This window comes from Saccopteryx bilineata, chromosome 10 (assembly GCF_036850765.1).
Source record: "Saccopteryx bilineata isolate mSacBil1 chromosome 10, mSacBil1_pri_phased_curated, whole genome shotgun sequence".
NCBI lineage: Eukaryota > Metazoa > Chordata > Mammalia > Chiroptera > Emballonuridae > Saccopteryx > Saccopteryx bilineata.
In genome coordinates this window covers 41,886,864-41,911,054 of record NC_089499.1, presented here as the reverse complement: position 1 = coordinate 41,911,054, position 24,191 = coordinate 41,886,864, and the positions used below count along the sequence as shown (strand labels likewise).

The following is a 24,191-nucleotide window of genomic DNA, read 5'->3' as shown; positions in this document are numbered from 1 at the left end:
GGCACTCTCACTGAGACCCGGGCTGATGGACCAGGTACTAAGGGAACTCTGTGGGTTTCATGGCAGAGGGAAAGCAACACAGCAAACATGAACTGGCTGTTAAAGCTTCCACATGGGTGTCAACCAAACAATTTCCTGCCCACATTTTGTTGGCCAAGCAAGTCACCTGACCACTATGGAGTGCAATAGGGCAAAAATGTATGGCCAGCAGGGAAGGGTCCCATACCTAAGTGGTTTTCAACCTTATCACCCTTAGAGATTGGTGAAAATAGGAGAATTATTTCAGGGACCACTAAGGCAGAAATCACCCTGTTATTGAATTCATCTAAGATCATTGGGTCTATAATATTCACACAACATCAGTGTGGTTAACTCTTTCATGGACCAGCATGAAATTTCTGGCAGACTGGTTTGCAGACTACTGATTGAAAAGCACTGTAATCACATGATAAAGCCTGTTGACAGTAAGACAGGCATGTATAAGCCGCTTGTCGGGAGGAGAAGCAACTAATTATGAACAATAATGCAATTTGTCTGTAAGGAGTTAGTATACCAGTGATGAACTGTGGGATGGGGTTGGAGAAGGTGGGTGGCTAGGAGATAGAAATGAGATGGATACTTCCACTTAGCATATATAAAAATATATACATTTAAACAATAGGCTATATTATCTATTCAAAAAATAAATAATTATTGCCAAGTAGGCACAGAAAAATTTATTCATGTGTCCCTCTTTCCTGTCACATGAGCATTGGATACATTATCTAAATCTACAGATATGTGCCGGACATCTTGTTTATAGTAGTTTCTAATAATTCTTGATCAGAAGTACGTCAAGCTCGCTAACTTAGACCAGAATGAAAGCCGTTCTTTCCATGTTCCATTGAGAGAAGAGTAGCTGGTTGGGGGGGTACATGGAGAAGCAGAAGTTTGAATCTTGTTTACCTCGTTAGAGGACCCACACGGCTCAGTGAGAAAGATCGTAGCCTGGACCTTCACCAGGTGTGGAATACCAGGGACTCAGAACGGAATGAATAGATAACAAACCTAGGGCAACTGGCAGATGTGTATGTACACAGCAAATGAGTAAAACTCATGGGAATCCAGAGTTTGGTACCAAGCAAGCAACACCAAGGAAAGCCATTAACTAAAAAAAAAAAAAAAAAAGAGCTTGAAGGTTGGAGCTAAGACGGTGGGGCATGGGTCCAGAAGTGGAATTCAGGGTGACTTGAAGGGCAGATCAAGGCCAAAGACAAGAACAGTGAAAGGACCCAAAGCGCCAAGTTTCTAGTCAGGACCCCAAAGTAGCACAGAGCATGGACCACCCACAAAGGACTGACGTCAAGAGCACTGTGACTGAGATTTCAGAATTCCATCCTGTGGGTGTTTATAATCTGTGGGGCCTTAGCAGGGAGGGTCCTGCAGCCCACCAAGCAGGTCATAGGCAGATGCTTTGGGATGCCTCCACAGCCTTCTCCTGGAGGTGGAGGGGGTGTCCAGGGGCCTGGGTACATTGCATTGTCGGTCCCTCTCTCCTGTGATACCCCTGCTGTTTTCCAGTATCACTTCAACCCTTCACAGTCCACCCTGGTGATGGAAGGTGACGACATCGGGAACATCAACCGGGCCCTGCAGAAGGTCTCCTATATCAACTCCAGGCAGTTCCCGACCGCAGGTGTGCGGCGCCTCAAAGTCTCTTCTAAAGTCCAGTGAGTGTCTGCCAGTCAGCCTGGGTGCTGCTGAGTCCCTGGGGATGCTCTCCGGGGATGCTCCCCTTGCAAAACAGGATTCACCTCTCTCCAGCTGCTCCCAGCATCTCTGCTGTCCCTATGAGGATTCCCCTTAGATCTTTACTCTCCTGTTTGCTTCTTAAAGAAAGTATTCTATTGTTTTGCCAACTCAAACCCACTGTCTCTGTTTTCTTCTGTATCTGATTTAGTGCCGAGAAGGCACTGCATTTTGTAAGTTCTCAGAGAGCTGGGTTTCAAGTGCTGTGAGATAAGGGTACAACGCCTGGTGCATATAGGTGCTTGACCGTGTTGACTAATTACATTAACTAACTCAGTCTTGTAGAGCTCCTAAATACTGTGAGTGTGCAAGGGAAAGGCTGAAGGCATGCTTCTTGTCCCCGGGAGCAGAGTTAAAATAAGGAGATAAGGCCCTGGCCGGTTGGCTCAGTGGTAGGGTGTCAGGCTGGTGTGTGAAAGCCCTCAGTTCAATTTCTGGCCAGGGAACACAGGAGAAGCGCCCATCTGCTTCTCCACCCTTCCCCCTCTCTCCTCTCTCTCTATCTCTCTCTTCCCCTCCCGCAGCCAAGGCTCCATTGGAGCAAAGTTGGCTCGGGTGCTGAGGATGGCTCTGTGACCTCTGCCTCCGTCACTAGAACGGCTCTGGTTGCAGCAGTGCAACGTCTCAGATGGACTGAGCATCGCCCCCTAGTGGGATGCTGGGTGGATCCCGGTCGAGCACATACAGGAGTCTGTCTGTCTGCCACCCCCAGGTTCTTACCTTGGAAAAATACAAAAAAAAAAAAAAAATGAGATAAGACTATTACTGAAGCCTGTGGATAACTCCCTTACTGGCTTATTAAATCATTTCTCAGCCACAGCGGCTGCCATTGACAGCTAGGAAGTGGACCCCAGAAAACCTCCTGGGAGGTGGTAGGGTATCACTTGGCATCTGGAGCCAGGAGAAGGACCCGAAAAGATAGGGACAAGGGTGGGAAATAATGACAGCCCGTTGCTGGGGCCTGGCCCACAGGCAGCAGTTACGTTCAACAGTTCTTTCAATGGAGCAGCTCTCCCGTGCACTCTGGAGGCCCCCCCTGGAGGCCTGGGGTAGGGAGCAGGCGTCTTCAGGTCAGCATCACATTGCAGTGAAGAAGAGGGACCAGACTGGCCAGTCTCCAGCTCTGGGGCCAGGCTTCCATAAACTGGCTTCAGGAGGAGTGTCCACTGTAACATATAGGGTTGGTGCAGCAAAGGCCAAAGAGAACCAGGGACAGGAGCACACCACAGTCCCACCCCTGACCCACTCAGAGAAGAGCGAGTACTCAGCATGGGATCCACCCAGCCTCCCCTTTCCTCGGGAACTTTCCCAAGGGATGCAGGAGGATGGCTGCCACCCAGTGTACCCAGAGCATGCAGCTGGACCCTGGGGTTCTCCACTATAGTCTAAGTCTTGGCTTAGATCAGTGGTCCCCAACCCCCAGAGCCATGGACCGGTACTGGTCCGTGGGCCATTTGTTACCTGTCCGCAGAGGAAGAATAAATAACTTACATTATTTCTGTTTTATTTATATTTAAGTCTGAACGATGTTTTATTTTTAAAAAATGACCAGATTCCCTCTGTTACATCCATCTAAGACTCACTCTTGACGCTTATCTCGGTCACGTGATACATTTATCCATCCCACCCTAAAGGCCATACGTGAAAATATTTTCTGACATTAAACTGGTCTGTGGCCCAAAAAAAGGTTGGGGACCACTGGCCTAGATGACCAGCAGAGAGTGCCAATGACGTGCATGTCTGATGAGGTCTCAGGTAAGCATCACGTCCGTCAACATTTACTGAACTCCAACCAGGATGCAGGCTCTGGGGCGGCTTCTTTCCTATAAGTTGTCGCATTTAATCCTTGCGACAGTGAATTACCTTATTATAAGGTAATTCATTATTGTCATTCCCATTCTATAGATGAAGAAACTGAGGTTCATGGGAGTCAAGTATCTTGCCCAGAGCCACCCAGCCCAGGAGTGGCAGATCCAGGCCATGGACCCTTGTCTGATTTCCTGGGCTTTGCTTTGTCATCACACCTTCTGCTGCCTGGATTTTTTGTGTCAGTGTATTGGAAAAAGAGAGCATGACTACAGTAACACTCTGCTGGCATACCTGACACAGGCACACTTGTGTGACTTCCTCATAGAGAGGTCACATCCCGGTGGTGGCAGGAGAGTTCAGCCCTGTGGCCTCACAGAATAAGATGGCTGTACTGACCAGTTAGACAACAATTTGCTTGCCAAATCCTAATGCACAAAACAAGCAGTTGCTATCTAATTAACACTGCCATTGATTACTTTGTTAAAGGATGATTAAAGGTTTAATGGTTACTTGTTGCTGGTATAGAAAATTCCCATTTCTCCTAGGAGCCAATCTTCGTAAGTCCCTAGATTGCTAGTCATTTCGACTACAATGTGTCTTTAAACTTAAATGTCTATTGACATCTTGGAGACTCTTCGGCAATTAGGATGCTTTGTCAAGAACTAGAGGTGGCTGTAGGTGTCCTTGTCCGCGGCCGTATGATGGATGGTTGGCTGTGCGCTCTCCAGGTGCTTTGGAGAAGACGTGTGCATCAGCATCCCCGACGTGGATGCCTACGTGATGGTGTTGCAGGCCATCGAGCCCCAGATCACCCTCCGTGGCACGGACCGCTTCTGGAGACCCACCGCCCAATTCGAAACTGCCAGAGGGGTGATCCTCTTCCCCGACATCAAGATTGTGAGCACCTTTACCAGAGCCGACGCCCCAGGTGACTTGGAGATCACAGGTACAGGGGCATCCTGGGTTGTAGGCAGCAGGCTTATGTCCTCACAACCATGTCAAATCATAGTTCAGGACAACAGTATCCATCGTTCCCAATAGCGAGATATTTACAATAGCAAAAACAAGCAAACCGACCCAGAATCAGCACAGATAAGTAACAGGAGGGGAATGAATGGCTCAGCACATCATGGTTCCCCCGCGTAAGTGCTGTGATGTTGGAGGAAAGGCATTTATACTACACGGTAAGTGACAAAAAGCAAGATGCAAATTATAGAGTATCTACACGTAGACTGATCTCAGCCACGTCAAGAAAAACATACTCGGGCAAATGCCAGAAAGAAAGCACACCTTATTCTAACAATGATGTGCTCTGAGGAGCCTAAAAGCCAGTCTGTTTCTGCAACTGAAAAATGTTCTATAGCGAGTATGATTATTTCAGTAATGAGAGGAAAACCTAAAGAAGCAGCACAGAGAATAAACATAACTACATCCTAACATATTCACAGTAAGAGACTTGTTCGGCAATACTCTAAGCCAGTGGTCGTCAACCTGGTCCCTCCCGCCCACTAGTGGGCATTCCAGCTTTCATGGTGGGTGGTAGCGGAGCAACCAAAGTGTAAATAAAAAGATTTAACTATAGTAAGTTGTTTTATAAAGACTTATTCTGCCAAACTTAGTGAAAATCCGACATAAAGTACTTGGTAAATAATTATTGTTATATGCTTTAACTTGCTGTAACTCTGCTTTATAAATTTTATAAAGTAAAGTTACTTCCCTACTTTATAAATCACCATTACTGTGGAACCGGTGGGTGGTTAGAAAATTTTACTACTAACAGAGACACAAAAGTGGGCGGTAGGTATGAAAAGGTTGAGTACCCCTGCTCTAGGCTCCTGGGGAACTTTCCTGTTGTTCCTTCCAGCAGTTTCATTATTGAGAGGGCTGTTCAGCGAGAGTGGAGGAGATTGGAATGGTCTGCCAGAAAGGAACACACAGTGGCACTGATGGCTGCAGCACATGCCCGTCTTGAGGGAGGTGGAGAGAGGCAGGGAAAAGAAGGAAGGCGGGCAGGGCGGGAGGGAAGCCTGGGACTCAGATCTAAGGGAAACACCTATTTGAGAACTGTCCATTGCTGTCTCCTCCAGGAGAATGCTTTCAATTCTCCGTCTTCCTCCCCAACATCAGCGGCTAATGATGTGCTGGTGTCAGTGGGCCTGAGTCCCTGAGGAGCTGCTTCTGAAGTAACCTAATTACCCACTGCCTTAAACCACGCTGGTCTCTAGCCAACGGGAGGGTGCCCATGAAGCAGCCCTTCTTAGCTTACAAAATAGTTGGTGTTTACTGCATATCCAGGCAGGGCAGTTTCCTAGTATACCCCAAGCTGCATTTAGGTGTTGTGATATTCCCACAATATCACAGTATTGCCCTTCTTTGTGGCTAAAATCAGAAAAAGGTCCTCCGATCTCAGTGGTCAGAGGCCATAATGGAGAGTGGCAGAATTTGCTAGGCCTGACAATGACCCACAGGCAGTGCAGGGAAGAGCAATGATCTGGGTCCCTGTCTTACCTTCTACTGATGAGATGCGCACAGAGCACAGGGCCAAGTGCCTGAGATCCGCTTCTAGTACTTTTAAAATTTTACTCTCACTATTGTTAGAATAACCATTATTAAGGGTGCCTTAAACAAACAGGGTAATGGCATTTGTCACCAAGCCTGAAGGGCCCACTCCAGCATCATCCTCTGTCCCAGTGAACCACTCTTTGCGCTGTTTCAGTGCAGAGGGTGGGCGAGCCCAGCACGCATGGCCCTCCCTCACGCGCACGGCCCTCCCTCATGCGCACGGCCCTCCCTCACGCGCATCTGTGTTAGCTCAGTTTGCTCTTACCCTCCCCTCCGCTGGAAGGTTCCTCTCCCCGCCATCCTCGTTACTACTGCCGAAGTCCCTACCCTCCCACCTCCTCCAGAAGGCTTCCCCCACCACCTCACTCACCCCCAGCCTGGGTCAGGTCTCCTGCATTTACGCCCCAGCCACGAGTGCCGCCCTCCAGCACACAGCTTTGCTCTCTGACCACTAAATGCCACCAGAAGCTCCGTGGGGTCTCAGCTGTGATGATTCACCTCGCAGTCCCTGAGCCCAGCACGGTCCCTTCAGCACAGTGGGAATCAAGGGAAGTGCAAAGGAAGATGCCACCCACAATGCAAGCACAAGGGAACAATGAGAAAAGGGCCCCCTATGTAGGAAGAGCTATCAGTGGGCCACAGTGGGAAGTAGGAGCATGATGCCCTAACCCGACCCCACAGAAGCTGGCAAAAAAAGCGCGTGGAAACCAGGAGAAGACCATTTGAAAGAGAGGCACACATACACCATTGTCAATGATAGACCTGTCTTAAATGTATACTAATGTGCTTTTAGATTTTGCCAATGACACGTGAAGCTATTGAGATTGGCAAGCATTTAAAAATTAAGCCTATAAAAGTATTTATAGTAATACATAGCTAGAGAGCAAAAAATATTTTTGTTGTTGCTAAAAAATTAAAATACAAAATTCTCTTGTCTTCAGCGAATCCTTTTTAATTTCTATTTTTATAAATGTTTTATAATGCACAAAATGCTAGTCTTCTTTATAAATAAATAAATAAATATACTTATTTCAGTGATCTCAGTTCACAAATTTTCCAATAACAGGCTATAAGATCAAAAACACCCGGAGACTACTGGCCCAAAGGTGAAAATTTTACAAACTGTAGAATCAGAATGTCATGGTTTCTACTTTAGCTCCTCCCCTACTATCTATGTCCTGGGCAAGCCACTCCACCCCTTTGACCTTCCCATCAGTAAAATGGGATCATAACAGTCCTCCTCTAATGTCTGTCTGTTAGGATTTTATTTGCACAGAGCCTGGTGCATCTCAGTCACTCCATCAATACCAGTCACTTTTAAGGTGAGATTTTAAGTTAGTACTGCCAACCTGCCCAGAATTCCAGTATTTATACATTCTTTTGGGAAATTTAGGGTCCCCTCCCCAAAGTCAGCCAGGGACCAATTTACTTACATATTTAACTATATTAACAATGCATCTCTATTTGAGCCATGTATAGTAATACTGCTCCATGCCGGGGCTTGGCTGGGATACTGAGGACTTGGTAATAAAGAGTGCTTCTGCCCCTGAGAACCTCTGAGCCTACCAGGAGCAATAGATACACCCCATGATTACGTGGAGAAAGCCACAAAAGCACGGTTGAGGGTCATTTATCTCTGGCCTCAAATAAGAGCTATTGCTTATTGAGCACCTACTATGTGCCAGGCACCATTTCAATCCTCTCAAAAACCCTTGCCCTCTTTACAGATGAGGAAATTGAAAGGTGGGTAGTTTCTCCAACACTGAATGGTTTCTCAGTAGCAGTGCTGGTATTCACATTCACATCTTTTTGACTATAGTAATCATGCCTTCACACAAATTCATGCTGCCCAACCGCAGGGGCTGCCTGGACACCCATCCCAGCAATGGAGGTGGTCGTCTGGGGTACAGTCCCAGAGGACCGTCTGAGCAGCCCTCACGCCTGTGTTCCCCCTGTGTTGGTCTTTCCACAGCGCCCAAATCAGCAGTCTTAGAAGAAATGCTTCACAACTTAGATTTCTGTGATATTTTGGTGCTGGGAGGGGACTTGGACCCAAGACAGGAATGCTTGGAGCTTAATCACAGCGAGCTCCACCAGCGACACCTTGACGCCACCAACTCCACTGCAGGCTACTCCATCTATGGTAAGAGCATGCTCAGCCCCTGCTCCTGGTGGTCACCTCTTAGAGTGGCCTTTCAGGGACTCATGAGTAAGATGGCACGCCATCACCTATGAAGGTAGTGTCAGCCAGGGCAGTGGTCGGCAAACCACGGCTCTTTGGCCCCTTGAGTGTGGCTCTTCCACAAAATACCACGTGTGAGTATTTAAAAACTTTGGCTCTCAAAAGAAATTTCAATCATTGTACTGTTGATATTTGGCTCTGTTGACTGAGTTTGCCGACCAGTGAGCTAGGGCCTTGACCCCTGAGCATGGACTTCTAGCCCCTCCAGAGGCGGATTAAGGTCGGTGGAGGCCCTGGGTGCAGAAGAAAAGACTGGGCCCCTTAAAAAAAAAAGAGAGAGAGAGAAAAGTGTGAAGTTGAGGCTTTGTGAGGCCCTTCAGAAGTCGGGGCCCAGGGCTTGCGCTCGGTGCACCCACCATTAAAGTTCGCCTCTGAGCCCCTCACTTGGTGAGCTACTCCAGCATCTTGAGAACCTGGACCACATCCCAACTTGGAGAAGTCTCCTATAGAAACTAGGTGGCTGCCACCATCTCTTATATTTGATCTCAGAAAATATCAGAGCAACATCTGGCAAATTGAGGCCAAACATTCTGGTCAGAGCCCACTCTATATGTTAATCCTGTAAATCAGTTGAATTAGCTCCTTAGAACTTTTGCTTCAGCACCTCATCTGCCCCTAAGCATCTTAAGCGGTCAGCCTGGCCAAATTCAGTGGACCCACAAGCCCCAGTAGCTGCAGCCTGTCTCCCCGTCTCTTCTTCTGCTATCTTACGACAGGTGTGGTCTCTTGACACAGGTGTGGGCTCCATGAGCCGCTATGAGCAGGTGCTACGTCACATCCACTACCGAAACTGGCGTCCAGCTTCCCTCGAGGCTCGGCGGTTCAGGGTCAAGTGCTCGGAACTCAATGGGCGCTATACCAGCAATGAGTTCAACCTGGAGGTGAGCGAGTCCTGTGGCCGTGAGAGGAGCCCAAGCTCACCCATTCTTTCCCTCATTTATTCAGGAAGACTGCTGCCACTGGCCCACCTGCCACTCCCGTCAACAGCACCTCTCCCTGCTCTTCCCAGGTCAGCGTCCTGCATGAGGTCAGAGTCTCAGACAAAGAACACGTCAATCACCTCATTGTGCAGCCTCCCTTCCTCCAGTCCGTCCACCACCCCGAGCCTCGGACTAGTGTCCAGCGCAGTTCAGGTAGGTCAAGTGGCAGGAGCGACCTCAGGACACCAGGTGATCCTTGTGTCTCAAGACCATTTACTAAACAGACACTTAGGGTGCAGCAGCCATAGATGCCCAGAACTGAAGGAGGGACCCGACACTGGAGAAGCTGGGGACCCTGGCTCGGAGGCACCCCCACAGCTCAGTAGGGAACCAGTCAGGTCAACAAGAAGTGACAGACAATATGTAATAACAGAGGTTAGTACAAAGGGCTGGAGTGAAATTTTGCAAGTCCATTTAGGCCCAACTCAAAGCCACGTCCTACCTGAAGCTTCCCTCGAACCCCTACGTATGGTCACATACACACACATGTATACCGGATTGCGGAGTCCCCTCCCCAAACTCCTGTCCCAGCACTTGCTCTGTACTTTTCCTGCCTTCTGGGCACCGTGTCTGCTGCTGCAGAACTCCACCGAGCCTGGCTCTCAGTAGCAGCTGCTCTAGAATTTGGGGGGGAAAGCAAGAATTAGAAAATAACTTGCCTTTATCGAGTGCCTGCTCTGTGCCCATGGGGAAGCTCACATAGACTGTTTCATTTCCTCCTCACAGCTCCCCATGGAGTAGGCATTATTAAGTCCATCATGTAGATAAGGAACATGAAGCTCAGACAGAGTGAGGAGCTGACCCTGAGTTCTGCAGCTGGGAAGGGGTAGGACAGGTTTTAACCTGTGCGTGGATGTTTTGTTCATGCCTCATGGTGACCTAGAAGTGAGTAACTCACCCTGTCGTGTGGATTCTTGCCTCGCTCCAGTGGTCCCAAGCATTGCCACGGTGGTCGTCATCATTTCCGTGTGCATGCTGGTGTTTGTGGTGGCCATGGGTGTGTACCGGGTCCGGATTGCCCACCAGCACTTCACCGAGGAGACCGAGGCTGCCAAGGAGGCCGAGATGGATTGGGACGACTCCGCGCTCACCATCACAGTCAACCCCATGGAGGTGATCCTCACAGCAGGGATGGGGACTTCAGACTGGACGCCTCCTCTCCACCCAGCTCTTTCCTGCGCTGGCAGCCCTGCCCCCTCTAGCCCAGCCCCACCGACCCCTCCCTTCTCTGAGCTCCTCCAGCCCTCTGTCCTGAAGGGACCATCCTTTCCCACCAGTTGCACTCACTGATTAAAAACGTGTGAACGGCTCTTACCCTACAAACAGAACCAAACATTCCTTAAGGCGAGCAGCCGCGTGGTGTCTATTCATTGCCACCCCTATTATATTTAGCTCAGAGCTAACACTTAGGGACTCAGTATTGAATTTTTGATTAATTAACAGTGTAAGTTAGATGGCTTTTCTCCATACTGCCTGCGGAGCTCATTTAAAGGCTCAGAATAGGTTAAAACAGAAATACAACACTAATAGCTGCCATTTATTGAGCCCTCCATTATGCCAGACACTGCACAGTGTGCTCTGTACACACATCTCTTTTCATCTTCCAGCAACCTGTGAAGTAGGAGTCATCACCCTCCTTTATCAAGGTAGAAATAAACAGAGAGAAAAGTGGCGTGTCCAAACTCACATAGCTGGCCATGGTGGTGCCAATCTTCAAACTCTTGATTCTTTTTTTTTTTTCTTTTTAATTAAGTGAGAGGCAGGGAGACAGAGACAGACTCCCACATGCACCTTGACTGGGATCCACCCAGCAAGCCTCCTATCAGGTGATACTCTGCCCATCTGGGGCTGCTGCTCTGTTGCTTGGCAACCAAGCTATTTTAGCGCCTGAGGCGAGGCTATGGAGCCGTCCTCCGTACCTGGGGCTAACTTGCTTGAACCATTGAAGCCATGGCTGCAGGAGGGGAAGAGAGAGAGAGAAAGAAGGGGGAGGGGAGGGGTGGAGAAGCATTTGCTTCTCCTGTGTGCCCTGATCAGGAATCAGACCCAGGACTTCCACACTCCAGGCCAGTGCTCTACCACTGAGCCAACCATTGGCCAAGGCCAAACTCCTGATTCTAAAGCTCAGATCTTCGCGGTTAGCCAGCAGTCCTCAGAATCCACCCATGAGTGTCCAAAGCCCCTGTTCTGGAGGTGAATATCAAGGGAAGCCATGGCATCATGCCCTTTAGTCTGCCCATGGGCACCGAGTGGAGGTAGAGCCAAGAGTAACAAAGCAGGGGAAAACCAGGAGGAGTCACTAAGAAATGAAGATTACCCCAGCCTCGTCCCCAGTTCCCCCTCAGCTGGCCTCCCACTCTGATCTCAAAGCCAGTGCGCTGATGTGGCTCAGCACGTGCAGTGGGTAGTGCTGAGCCACCACTGTAGACACTCCAGCACCCCCACCCTTGAAGGGCTCGGCCTTGGGTGTGGGAAACGATTACCAATCCCAGAGCAGTCTGAGCGCCAGTGAGAGTGTGCGTACCAAAGGCTAACCCATGATGCCAGCAGTCAATGAAGCATGGCCAAGGGAAAGCCTTTGGGGCTGGTCTGTTCAGGGAAGACTTCTTGGAGGAGGTTAGCTTAAGGGAGGTCTTGAAGAATGGGTAGGATTTGGGGGAGACAAAGGTAAAGGTGAAAGCATTCCAAAGATGAGACCTGGCTGAGGAAGGGCACATATCTTTTATGGCCTTTTCATCAAAACATAAATCCGGAAAGAAGATTTGGCTGCAATCACCAAAAACTAGGGGGAGCAGAGGTGGGACTAGGAAAAAGGGGGGCAGAGTCAGTGGGTGAGGGGCAGACATGGAAAATGAGGACCATGAACTTTGTCCTTCTCAGAGGAGTATCTCTGAGGGGCAGCACACCTGAGTCTTGCCTCAGAAGAGCTTCTGCTTCCAGTGACATTCTCTTCCTGTCTGGAAAAGGGGGATAGGCTAGCACGCTGTTTTCTCACTGAGACACGAGCACTGATGACTCGGCACGCTCCCGTCATTAGGCTCCAGTGACGCCAGAAAACAGACCGTGGCTCGAAAGGCTCACTAAGTCACGTGTGGAATTGGCTTACACGTCCAGTGTCTAAAACACACGTCTGACCTTGAATTCATGTCTTGGAATTTGCTCCTTTTTTGTCTTCGTCCTTGGCCTTCTGATTTACCTTTCCCCAGAGGACCTCCCTTCCAGGCCCAAGGGTTTAGCATTTAGGGGAAGGAATTCCAAGGGGCCCTAAATGTTTCCTTAGTGGAGGAAAAAGTGTAAGCTCCAAAGCGGCCTCTCCTCAGCCCCTGATGGGCATTTCCCTTCTCTTCCTGGCATCCAGAAACACGAAGCACCGGGGCGTGGGGAAGATGAAACTGATGAAGAGGAGGAGGAGGAAGTAGAAGAAGAAATAAGCTCCAGCAGCAGTGACTCGGACGACAGCGAGGAGGAGGAGGCGGAGGAGGGGATGGGCAGGGGCAGACACGGGCAGAGTGGGGCCAGGCAAGCCCAGCTGGAGTGGGACGACTCCACTCTCCCCTACTAGTGCCTGGCCGTCAGCACCGCCCGCCTGGCCCTTTTGTAAGCCACACCTGATGTATGTGAGTCTGTCCCTGTCACCTCTGATTTTGATGACACTCTGGTCAGGCCTTCCCCAGCCCCTTGGAACTGCCCTTCATGCCTTGAACACACCCCATGTCCTAGCCTGGGGGTGGTTTCAAGAAGCTCAGCATCGTCCTCAGTGGGGACCTCAGAATGCACTTTGTCCTGAGTCCCTACTGCCCCTGCCCTGGGCTTCCCAGCACCCTCTCAGCCAGTCTGCAGAGAGCTCTGCCTCTGCTCTTCTATGCAGGGGAGAAGGTCAGCCTTTATGATGGTCACGTCCACAGGCTCCATGTTCCCAAGGCCCTTGGGTTCCAGCTCACTGTGTGTACTCCTGACTCAGTCGTCTCTCCACACAGACCAGAACATTCCCCTTCCCTGACTCTTAAGGAGGCTTCATTCAGGCAGGGTGGTCAGAGTTCACATACCTGAGATCTTGGTTCTTAATACTTTAAAGGGAAGTTCTTGTTGAGGCCAAATTTAGTTCATGGGGAGAGGTTCACACACTCACGCATGCACGCGCACACTCTCCAGTTTGGAGGTCCTTTCCCTTTGATCTTTCTGAGGCCACATAAGCTTATATGAAAAGTCCAAAATTTTTGTCACAACAGGGCCTGGTCCCTAGCCAAAGCTATCTGTGTCTGCCTGGCTGGGGGCTCCCACCCCATGAAAACACAGGATCCAGGAAGCATTCGACACAGGCACTGCCCCAGGTGACAGCTTGGAAAAGCTTACAACCAGGGATCAGAAGGAAGGGCTGATGAGGTGACACTACTGGGCTTTGTGGGGGACACAGATCTGGGAGGTCGGGTGGTTGGCTCTCCCAGCCAGAGGGCAGCCCCAGGTGGACAAGGCTCTCGCCACCTAGTCTAACGATCCTTGTCCCTTATTTTACACTGGTTTGCCTCTTAAGAAAATGCATTCTTCTTGGATGTATTAGAACAAGCCTGATCTGCAACAAATCTAAAATGAAGTTTGAAAATTTAACTGCTAGGAATTAGAAACATTTGTAATAACAGCTATTTCTTTCTTCTCCTAGAGGGAGTGACACTTTGGGTGGAGGGAAAATATATCTGAAAACCCAATTTATTTATTTATTTACTTATTCTTTTTTTTTTTTTTTTAATAAGGAAATCTATTCCATCTCCTTTCTAACATGGTCATATCATGGGTAGAATTGTTGCTATAGTAACTGGTCTATGATCCTTTGTGGCCAAGAGAATAGCAGGCAAGAATTAGGGCCATGATTGGACTTCCACAAGGCTCGAATGTCTCAGGCTTTGTCCTCCGCATGTATGAGCTGTCCTCTGTCCTTCCAGTGTCCTCCAACCCATTTCATATTGGCTTGGCTCAGGCGCAGACCTGGTCCCTGGTTACAGTGGCATTCGGATTCAGAGGAAAGTTCAGAATCCGTGCGTTCTACTCCCTGCCTCATCGAGAAGAACTGACGGATCACTGTCAATGTCTCTGGTCTGACCTTCACCCAATGAGGACCCATGAGCAAGCAGCCTGTGCAGCCTTCTGATTCCAGAAAACTACTTTATGCAGCTTTTCCCATTGTCTACAGTGTTGTTGGGGTGGCTTTTTTTGGTTTTAGTTTGTGTTTTGCATCTGTTCCTTCCTTTGCACCTCACAATAATTCTGTGAGGTAGTCAGGGCATCTGTTGGCAGGTTCGTTTTCATTATGAGTAAACTGAGGTCCAGAGATTCAAGCATCATGCTCAGAGTCTTTCAGATATATCGACAAGGCAGGATGCCCTCCTTTGCCCTCCTGGTCTAGGGCGCACCACCTGATTTTACTTATGTTCATGCTTTTGCAGCTAACAGGCATTACTGAGGACCTACTTACTGCGTGCTGAGCCTGCGCCCAGCAGCTGTGGGGAAGGGAGGAGCTGAATGAGATTAGCTCCTCCCCTCAGAGGACTTGATGGTGGCAGAGGAGAAACAGGGGGCTGGGAATTACACAAGAGACAGACGCAGAGAGGGAAGGAAGTCACAGGAAGAAGAGGGACACATTCACAAACTCACCCAGTGCTCTTATGTTTTCTTCCTTAAGGAAAAATGCTGGCAGAAGTTTCGGGATTTATATTTATTGAATGGAACTAGACACTTCTGTGAATGCTCCCAACCAAATAGCCCTTTTCTACCCGCCACGTCTGCACATCTACAAGGAGAAGTCTATAGGGCTGTGCCATCCTCACACTCGTCCCCTCAGTAAAATAAAAAGAGGTTCATTTGGGCATTTAGGAGCAAACAGAATTCTCCCAAAATTATGGTAGTAAAATGAATACTTTACATGTTGAGAACCAGTCTGTTTGTTTTTCAATTGGGTTTTGATTTAAAATCGGTAAGTCCAACATTCGTGAGAGCATTTTCCTCTGCTGTCTCTGGGTCTGGCTGCGCGGGCGGGGGAGCTGCTCCTTGCCCTCTGGCTGTCTCCAATGGCCGCATCACTGTTCATGGTTGAGTGAGCTGTCTGGGGCATGTGAAATCTTTCAGGGGTTTTTTTGGGGGGGGCAAGTGAAAGTGACACTTGGCTAGAGCAGCAAAGTCGTGGACTGGACTTACATGTAGAGAAATAATGTGGCCAAGTCAGAATCCTTTCTGTCAAATCCTGCTGTGAAAGGTCACATGCAATGTGCCAGTTAGAAGAGGCACTTGAAATGGCGCTGCTGGGACAAAAAATGAGAAGGGTGGTCATGTAAAAGTGACAGAAGCATCAGGATTATTCAGGGGAGTGGTGAGTAATGTCACCTGCCCTCCACCAGGTAGTCTAACTGCAAGTAGAAAAGGTCATTAATCAGCCCAGCATTTCCCAGGCTCCATATGCTGGCATCCAGGAACCAGATTCCCAGGTGACCTGGACACACTGTGACCTCTCATCCGATGTCAACAGCGGCAGGTGCAAACTTGAACCCGGGAGGAATAGCTGGCCGGTTTGGCCAGAGGCCCGACCATTGCTTATCTTTCCGAGTGCCTGATCAGATCCTGCTCTCTGGACCTTGAAAATAGATAGACAGACACCTCTCAAGTGACTCAGGTAACAGGGAGGAGGAGGACGACAAGGTTGAGATGGAAAAGGCCAGTATAGAATTAGTTGCCCGAGTGGAGTAAAGCAATCAATGACCTAGCTACTTGTCATAAAGAATGCTCAAAGTAGATTCCAGTAGGCTCAATCAAATGCTATATATCTGACCAGTGCCCAAAGCCATCTAGATAGCAAACTGTGATTTCCGTGAGACCTCTCCTCACTATCCCTTTCCTGAATGTGCTCAATCCTGTTTAGCAGGGATTAGACCACCTATCTCTCTGCATGTAGCAAGGGCTGTACCTTGTAGACACGGACCCTCCAGGGAGGGAGCTCCTGGTGGGAAGCAATGGTCTCTATTCCTGCACACGTGGCAGCATTCAGCAAACTTGATCTGTAAAGAGCCAGATAGTAAATATTTTGGGATTTGCAAGCCATATGGTCTCTATTGCAAGTATTCAACTCTGCCCTATAGCATAAAGCCAGCCACAGACATTACTTAAACAAATGAATATGGCTATGTTCCAAAATAATTTATGAACACTAAAAAATTAGGCAAGTTGAATTTATATTATTTTCACATGTTACAGAATTTTATTACTCTTTTGATTTTTATTTCCAACCATTTAAAAATGGAAAAGCCTTCTGAGCCCATGGGCCATATAAAAACCTATCAGCCAGCCAGATTTGGCTCTTAGGTCATAGTTTGCACACTCCGTTTGCCAAGAGAAAACAAATTGTTCTCTTAGACCCTTAAACCACCCAGTGGTCTGTCTCCAGAATGAACAACAAACACCACCACACTTAATTAAGCTGTTTTAAAAGTCTGTGTTTGGAGGAAAATGAAAGCAAAACACACCTGTTACTTGTGGAATTGACTCAAACGTAGGCAAGCATCCCTGAAGAGCTGGAGGCCTGGGTCCAGGCTTGGACTAAACGCTGACTGCTGAGCTGAGGGCCAGCTCCCAGGCGCAAGGCCCTCTCCGCAAGACCCAGCCCGTCATGATTTCTAAACACGAGCCTTTGTTATCTCAGACGGATTTCCCGTTTCAGCCCAGCTCATGTCATCGCTCTAACAAGGATTCTAAAGACTTGTGACTGTTCGAATCAATAGTGACATAATCAGTGGAAAGCCTGGCCCAGCCTACTTCAAAATTAGCTGTCTTCTTGGCTCTAGGATTCTATATGAACAAGAGAAAGAAAACATGGTTTTCTTAACCATCTCCTCATTTAAATTAACCTAATCATGTTTTTTTTCCCCCCAAAAATATAAGGAAGTGGGTCTAATTCTTTGAAAGAATTTACCAAACTGGATGCTCTTTAGGTAAGAGAAGTCTCAGGCCTTGGGGAGCGGCTCCGCCTCCTGTAGTATATACTCTTGCAGACCGCTGATGGGGCGCGACTCTCCAGCTGCCTCAGACGTTTATGGAGGCTGACAAGCCAAAGCCCTTGGCACAATTTAATTTTCGTGTAACCACTTTCCCTTGTCCAGCTGCAGGCAAAGGAAATGAGCAATGAAAGTTTTGAAGTCTGCCCCAGCCCCTTTGTTCCCATCTTTGTTTGCTTTACCTTATGAATGCATTCTGCACCCGCTTCATAGATCTTGCTCTGGTTTTCCAGGGGGCACCGGCTAGAGAGGAGATTGGGCTTCATAAGGGCTGTGGGTTTGAAGCCAGACTTGACTACCCCAGGGAGACAGAGAGAGACAGAAGTGACCTCCACCGGCACCCCAGAAAGCTGTACATGTCCTCCTGTGTGGCATTGGTGAGCGGATGGGATTCTGTGTTTGCAGCTACGTTCCGTGTTATTCGGCAAATTGTTGCTGAGCACCCGTGGTGTGCCGGGCCCTGGGCCAGGAACAAGGGAAGGGAGGACAGTCAGAGTGAGGCCCTGCCTGTGAGGAGCTGCTGGTCGTGGAAGTGTTGGGATATTTGCTTTGCCATGTTAGAGGCTGTCTATGAGTAGCCAGACCGGCTGGGGACAGAAGTTTGGGGTTGGGACAGGTGGGATAAGTTGCTTTGGCCATTCTCTACCCAAAGTCAGGTGCTGGGTGTCATTCTGGGAGCCAACCGAGGCATCGCTAGGGAAGGGGTAATACTTCCTTCTGCGCTTCTCAGTTCTACCCAGTCTGACTCAGCTCCCTTGTAGATGAAAGCCAGTCATCTGGCTCCCTGGGCAAGAACAACTTGACTGAGACTCAGTGAAACTAGGCCGGAGGAAGTCTTCTAGGGGACCAGCAGGCTGCCAGACCCTGAAGGTGAGGAAGGGTGACCCAGTACAGAGTCGGCACGAGCCAAGGCCCAAATTCGTGAAGCTGCCTGATGTGAGGGAGAACCTCTGAGGCCCCAGGTTGTAACTCAGAGGACCTGCTGAGGGTTCACACTTGACACTGTGGGGCAGGGGCCCTCGAGGTGAGTGCCTGGACCAGCAGCATCAGCAGCGCCTGCGACTGCGTGAGATATGCAGTTTCTCAGGCCTCACCCAAGACCCACTGAGTCAGCAACTCTGAGGGTGGGATCCAGCCATCAATGTTTTAATGAGCTGTCCAATTCCGATGTCCACTAAGGTTTGAGAAGCACTGATGCGGAGGATGAAGAGAGTGACGTAGGTTGGCTTTCGAAGGAGATGACTGTTAGCGAGATGAAATGATTAACTGGTTAGTGCAGTGAGGAGAGTGGGAAAAATAGAGCACCCACCCACCCTCCAGGACCCACCAGGCACCAGTCCACGCTTCTAGAAGCAGTGGTTTCAGGGAGCCCTGGTCCTGGTCCTGGTCCCAGGTGCCACTTCCTGCTGGTCCGGTCCCTTTCATCCTGGAGAGGCTGGAGTGAGGCCATCTGTCCCTAGGGAGGCCACCATCCAGGTTCCTCCTCTAGGGGAAAACAGTGAAACTGCCGACACTGTCCGCCTCACCAGGAGAACTGGTCTTCATGCGGCCCCTGTGCTGGTGGAGCCACCAGGTCCTGGCAGACAGTGGACATGGTCATGTAAGGACATGGCAGGTCACTCCACATGTGAGGGACTGGGTTCCATGCACTAAATAAATCAAATGGGAAATAAATGGCTTTACTTGTAAGGGCCATAACTCTTTCTGGATGTTACTGAAAGTAGGAAACCAAAACCCAAACACAGTCTTTCCTACAGACAATCTGTCTCGGCCCTTGAATTTCTAGACCGAGCTCTACCAATTCCCTTTCCCCCCATCGACCAGGTGACTGAGGTCCACCAATTACTGATTTAGTTTTTTGATTTATGGCTTAAACTATGAAGATCCACAAACCTTTGGGAGGACCAGTTGGTGCTCTGTCAGTCATTTACAACTCACGGTGGTTTACAATCTCTGCTAGGGTAAGGGTTTCTGAGCCCGGGAGTCAGAGGACTGGGGTGCTGGGTCTTGGGGTGGAAGAACTGGATAAAAACAAGTTGGAAAAGAGCCCCCACACCCAGACACAGCCTTGGCAAGCTAGCCCCTGCTGTGTGTGCTCCCCAAGAGCCCAGTTCCTCCAAGCAGAAACACACTCCCGGTCCCCTCAGCAGTCCCCTTGCTGAGTCCTCTAAGCCCAGCTTGGAAAATGTCTTCTGATTAAATGCCCAACCAATCTCCTAAAACCGTAGGGATCATATCGAGACTAACTCATCTCTAGCAAATTAGAATATGCTAACAAGGGCAAGGAGGGTTTGTCAGTTGCTTGCTGGTGAGAAAGCTTGAGAAAACCAGACGGAGAGGGGGAAGTAAAATGCTCCTTAAGGCCACTTACATCCAGAAGAGTTTTTTCTTCACAGCCTGAAATGTTTTTTCCCCCCAAGACCTTAAGGCAGGTTGAGGTGTTTCCCCGAGGTTAGCCATTTATTGCAAAGTGTGTGCGATGGGACGAAGGGGATGTCAGGAAGTTGATGGAAAGTGCTTTGGTAGTTCTCGAAGCAGGACAGGCTCTGTCCTCGCTGGCAGCCAGGACCCATGTAGTCAGGTAAACAGGGAGAGGTCGGGACTGAGGGCGAGGAGCTCAGACCCAGCCCAGACGCCAGGCAGACTGAGTGAACAGTGAGAGGACATTCACTGGGGAGGCTGGGCACGGGGAGGCATATGTTGTGAGTCGCTGACAGTATCAACGGTTTCCATTTGTCAGAAAGATACAGAGAACCATGTCCCCACACCAGCTAGTTCCTCCTATTCTAAGGAGCAGAGAGGAGGTGGTACCTCTGGACCATTGCAGTGTCATCTCTAAGTCAGAGACCTACTCCATGAAAAGTTTCACTGGAACGAGATGGAACCACAGTGTCCTCACTTCCCTGGCCCCTGGTGGGGTGTCCGACGAGGGCCCTGGAACTCATGGTTGTGTGAGACAAGTGTGGCTGCCCAACTCCCACCTCCCTGCTCAAGGTCCCTTTCTCAAGGCCAGAAGACTAACAGCTCTCACAGAGCCCTAGGTGTCCAGCGCGACCCCTGGCCCATCGCACGTGGGCAGTAACACTGGAGTACGTGGAATACCAGAGATCACTCGACCTAGATGAATGGATGGGGTTTGCAAAGTTAAGATGCTCCAATAGAGAAGGACTCCTTCATCTTTTCTTTTCGTGTATAAGTGGAGATCCTTTATAAAACCAGATGGAGAGGATGACATTCCTGCTTAACAAATAGGACAAAAAAAAAAAAAAAACAGGAGTGGGGATGTTGGGAGAGTGACCTCCTCCCAGCTATATCTTAAGCAAGGAGCAAGGGTGGGTAGGCTTTGATAAGCCCACTTGCTCTGCCCATAAGACACGGGCAACGTCCTGGCTGAGAGAAGGCCTTCCTATATTAATGACATGACCCCAGCCCTGTGCTGCTCTCTGGTCCCTTTTATCAGATTCACTCAGAGCAGATTCATCAAGGTGAAGCTTAATTCCCAACAGACTCATAAAAAGAGGGCAGCAGACGTGCGCAGAGCCAAAATGCAGGCAGTGTGTATTAATCACAGGCAGCAGGAGCGTGTCGGCTTTAATGTCTGTTTGCTTTTATCTTGAAATGAAAACGCATCTCTGCTGTCCAGACCCTTTTTATCTGAGCATTTCAGAGCAGAAACGGGACACAGCAACACACTCACACACATACACACACACACACACACACACACACACACACACACACACAAATGTAGAAGATTCTTTTTCCCCAACAGAAAGAACCATCAGAGACATGAGCCCATAGGTTGTATCTATTTGCAGAAGCAGAAAACCAGCCACAAGCCTCAGCTACGGACTCCAGTCCCGGTGTGAAGGGAGGGGAACGGATGAGGAAGCATCTGCCTTTGGGAAGTAAGGGGCCCTGCTTGTGTCTGTGGGTCCCAGATGTGAATATATTGTGCACATCCACGCCTGGACACAAAGTGCATCGATCCTGGTCAACATGGACCCCCCCCCCCACCTCATCCAGCTCCCTTGCATGACTGCAAAGGAGAGGCTGATGGGTGGGATTCAGAAGACGTCCTGTTTGTCATCACTAGTGTGCTTTAAGTGGTAGAAATGAGGCAGAAGCATAGAGGTCAGGAAGTTAGACTTGATCTCCAGGGTTGGTCACTCAAAAGGAAGAAAAGAAGAGATGGAGGTGACTCAGTTGGAGAGGGAACAGGTGAGGCTGGGTAGGAGTGACGGTAACCAGAACACCCCTCACCCAGGAAGCCAGATCCTGGCTTGAGAGTTCTATGCAGGTTTCAGCAAACTTGGGGACGTCTGGTGGTGTGACCACAGAGGCAGTCAAATCAATTGCTACCAAAGTCAGAGCTGTTGGAAGGTGATTTCAGTTCTTAATTGAAGCATTATGATGGATTAAGCCGCCAGATTACTTCCAACCTGACCTTAGTGGCTTCCAAAAAATAAAAATAAAAGGTTTTTGGTAGCCTGAGCTGGACAGGCTTGGAAGGAGAATGAAGAAAACCAGTTGGTGAGTTTAGAAAAGAAAGTGCATGTAGAAGTTGGTTGTTTCAAAGAAATCTGTAGGTATTAGATTTGGGTGTATGTTATTGGCATGAACATTAGAATGTCAGTAAGGTAAGATTTGGAATGACTTGAGGTGCTTTTGTTTGGCATATTAGGTAATGTATTAAATATAAAATGATCAGAGACAAGTAGGCTAAGGTCAGATAAATATATGTATTATATACATATACATATCTATAATAGAGCGTGAAGATGTCAATGGTCCCAACGAATTTTAAATTCTTTAGCACACTGGTATGAATGGTCATATTGTTGGTTTTTTAGCTCTCAAAGCACTGGGAACAATGCCTGGCACATCATAGGAATTTAGTAAGCGTTTGAAAATTAAAGGCCCAGCTTGTCACCACTTGGTAGACGCTCAATAGTAACACTAAACCACAAATTAAGTGAGCCACAGAGAAGCTCTGCCACTTCCCCTTCTTCCCCGATCATCTCGACCTGGCTGAGGAGAAGCCTTTGTGACTCCCCGATTCGGCACAGCACACAGCCAGCTGCAGGCCCCGGGTCCAGCTTTCTGTTAGTGAGCCGTGACAGGATGTTGCACATAGTGGGTCCGCACCATGAGGACCCCATCTGCATCACGCCCAATAAGCTATTTCTACAGGGAACGGGGCTGAAGGTTTTCCTTCCATCGCCTCTGCCATTCCCTAAACACCTGGTGAAATACTATTGAATTTTGCGGCTTCAGCAACTAAATGTATAGGTCCTGGGCTCAGCCCATCTGAAAGGTCCAGTGGTTCCTTCTCTCAGCCCTTGCCTTCTACCCCGTCTGAGAAGCCACCCCAGCTTAGAGGTGGATGGCTGTTTATCCCCAGCTGCCAAGCACAGTGTGTGTGAGAAAGGTCTGAGATAGAGAGGTGAGCTTTCTCTCTTTGAGGCCTCTGTGGTGCTGACACTGCAGAGAGGGGGGACCAGCCACCTCATTTTACAGCATCACCTTCAATCACTGTGACTACCTGGGTAGGTGCTGCCAGTCTGGCCAGGGCGCCTCCTGCGGCAGCTGTGCCTCCCGGTGTGGGCCAGTGTGTCCCTGACGCACATCAGATCCCTCAGCTCTTCCAGCTGCCTCAGAGAGTGAATTGTTTTAGTCTAGAAAATGTTTTATTTGCTACCTATGCTATTGTGTGTGTGTGTGTGTGTGATGCAATGCCGACTTTGGACTGACTTGCTAGAAGGACTGTATGCACTTATGGAGTGTTGAATCTAATTCAGGAGAGCACATTGTCAGCTTGCCCCACCAATGAGGTTGTCCATTCACAGCACACCAGAGAAAACGTGAAAACGTCCTCTCCTTTGGCCACCCTCTCCGCCCCCTCCCCTGCCCAATGAGCTGCCCTCTCCAGTTCAGGCTGACACAGAGTGAGGGCCCCGGGACTATGTGTGTACTGAAAGACGTGGAGGAAATAGGAACTGTCACGGGAATCTGCTGGGCTTCTTCTCCACGTGACTGTGATCTTGTCCATGTTGGGATCATAAATTTACAATTTCTAACAATTAAGATTCTTGCCGTTTCCAAATAATTTGTTAAATGCTATTCAACACAGACAGATATTTATTTTCAGCCTCGGCTTGTAAATGCCTACAAACTGATTCATGTTGGTGGTCACTATGACACTTTCTGTGAATTGGTGAATAAATATGATTTTAGAGTTTCACAGTAGAGATGACCTCCGAGAGTTTTCCTTCTTCAGCGTGTTTGATGAGGTGAGACTCCAAGAACTGTTGTGGCTGGTCAACATTCTCCGGGGCTCTGCCCTAAACCCATCCACGGGGAAGAGAGTGCTGAGGGCTGACACAGGAGACTGGCCCTCGCCGGCCTCCACCAGGGCACCCTGTTACATCCAGAGCTGTCTCCACATCACTGTTGCTAGAGACCAATACAAAGGCAACCCTAACGTATCTGTTATGCACCTACAAGGGCTGGAGCTCTGTGTAATCTTAATTAATCCCTGAAGTAGGTAGTCCTTAGTATGGAACTTGAAGACGATGAGACTCCAAGCAGTTGGGGGTGGTAGAGGGCGGGCAGGACTGAGCATCTGTCTCTCTCCAGCCTGGTCCTTCCTGCTCCCCCATGCTGACCTTCCCTCTTGTCATGCGAATTGTTTCTAATATATGTACCTCATTTAGCACTAACTAGGTTCCTGGGACTATGCTATGCTTTATGCAGTGTTTTATTTTAATCTCACAT

The 24,191-nt window shown here is 49.0% G+C and overlaps 1 protein-coding gene across 2 annotated transcripts in view; it reads left to right on the top strand.

Moving 5' to 3' along the window:
• The window catches only part of CLSTN2 (calsyntenin 2), a 662,061-nt gene extending 638,451 nt beyond the window's left edge, over positions 1 to 23,610 (top strand). The window contains exons 11-17 of one of the 2 annotated variants that reach the window (XM_066244545.1): positions 1,561 to 1,709; positions 4,326 to 4,525; positions 8,132 to 8,302; positions 9,137 to 9,282; positions 9,411 to 9,534; positions 10,310 to 10,494; positions 12,740 to 23,610. In XM_066244545.1, the coding sequence (XP_066100642.1) occupies positions 1,561 to 1,709; positions 4,326 to 4,525; positions 8,132 to 8,302; positions 9,137 to 9,282; positions 9,411 to 9,534; positions 10,310 to 10,494; positions 12,740 to 12,943 (1,179 nt within the window). In that variant the 3' untranslated portion in view covers positions 12,944 to 23,610. Of the gene's footprint in view, positions 1 to 1,560; positions 1,710 to 4,325; positions 4,544 to 8,131; positions 8,303 to 9,136; positions 9,283 to 9,410; positions 9,535 to 10,309; positions 10,495 to 12,739 lie in introns of both variants that reach the window. The other variant, XM_066244544.1, reaches the window with a different exon arrangement.
• The last annotated feature ends 581 nt before the right edge of the window (positions 23,611 to 24,191 follow it).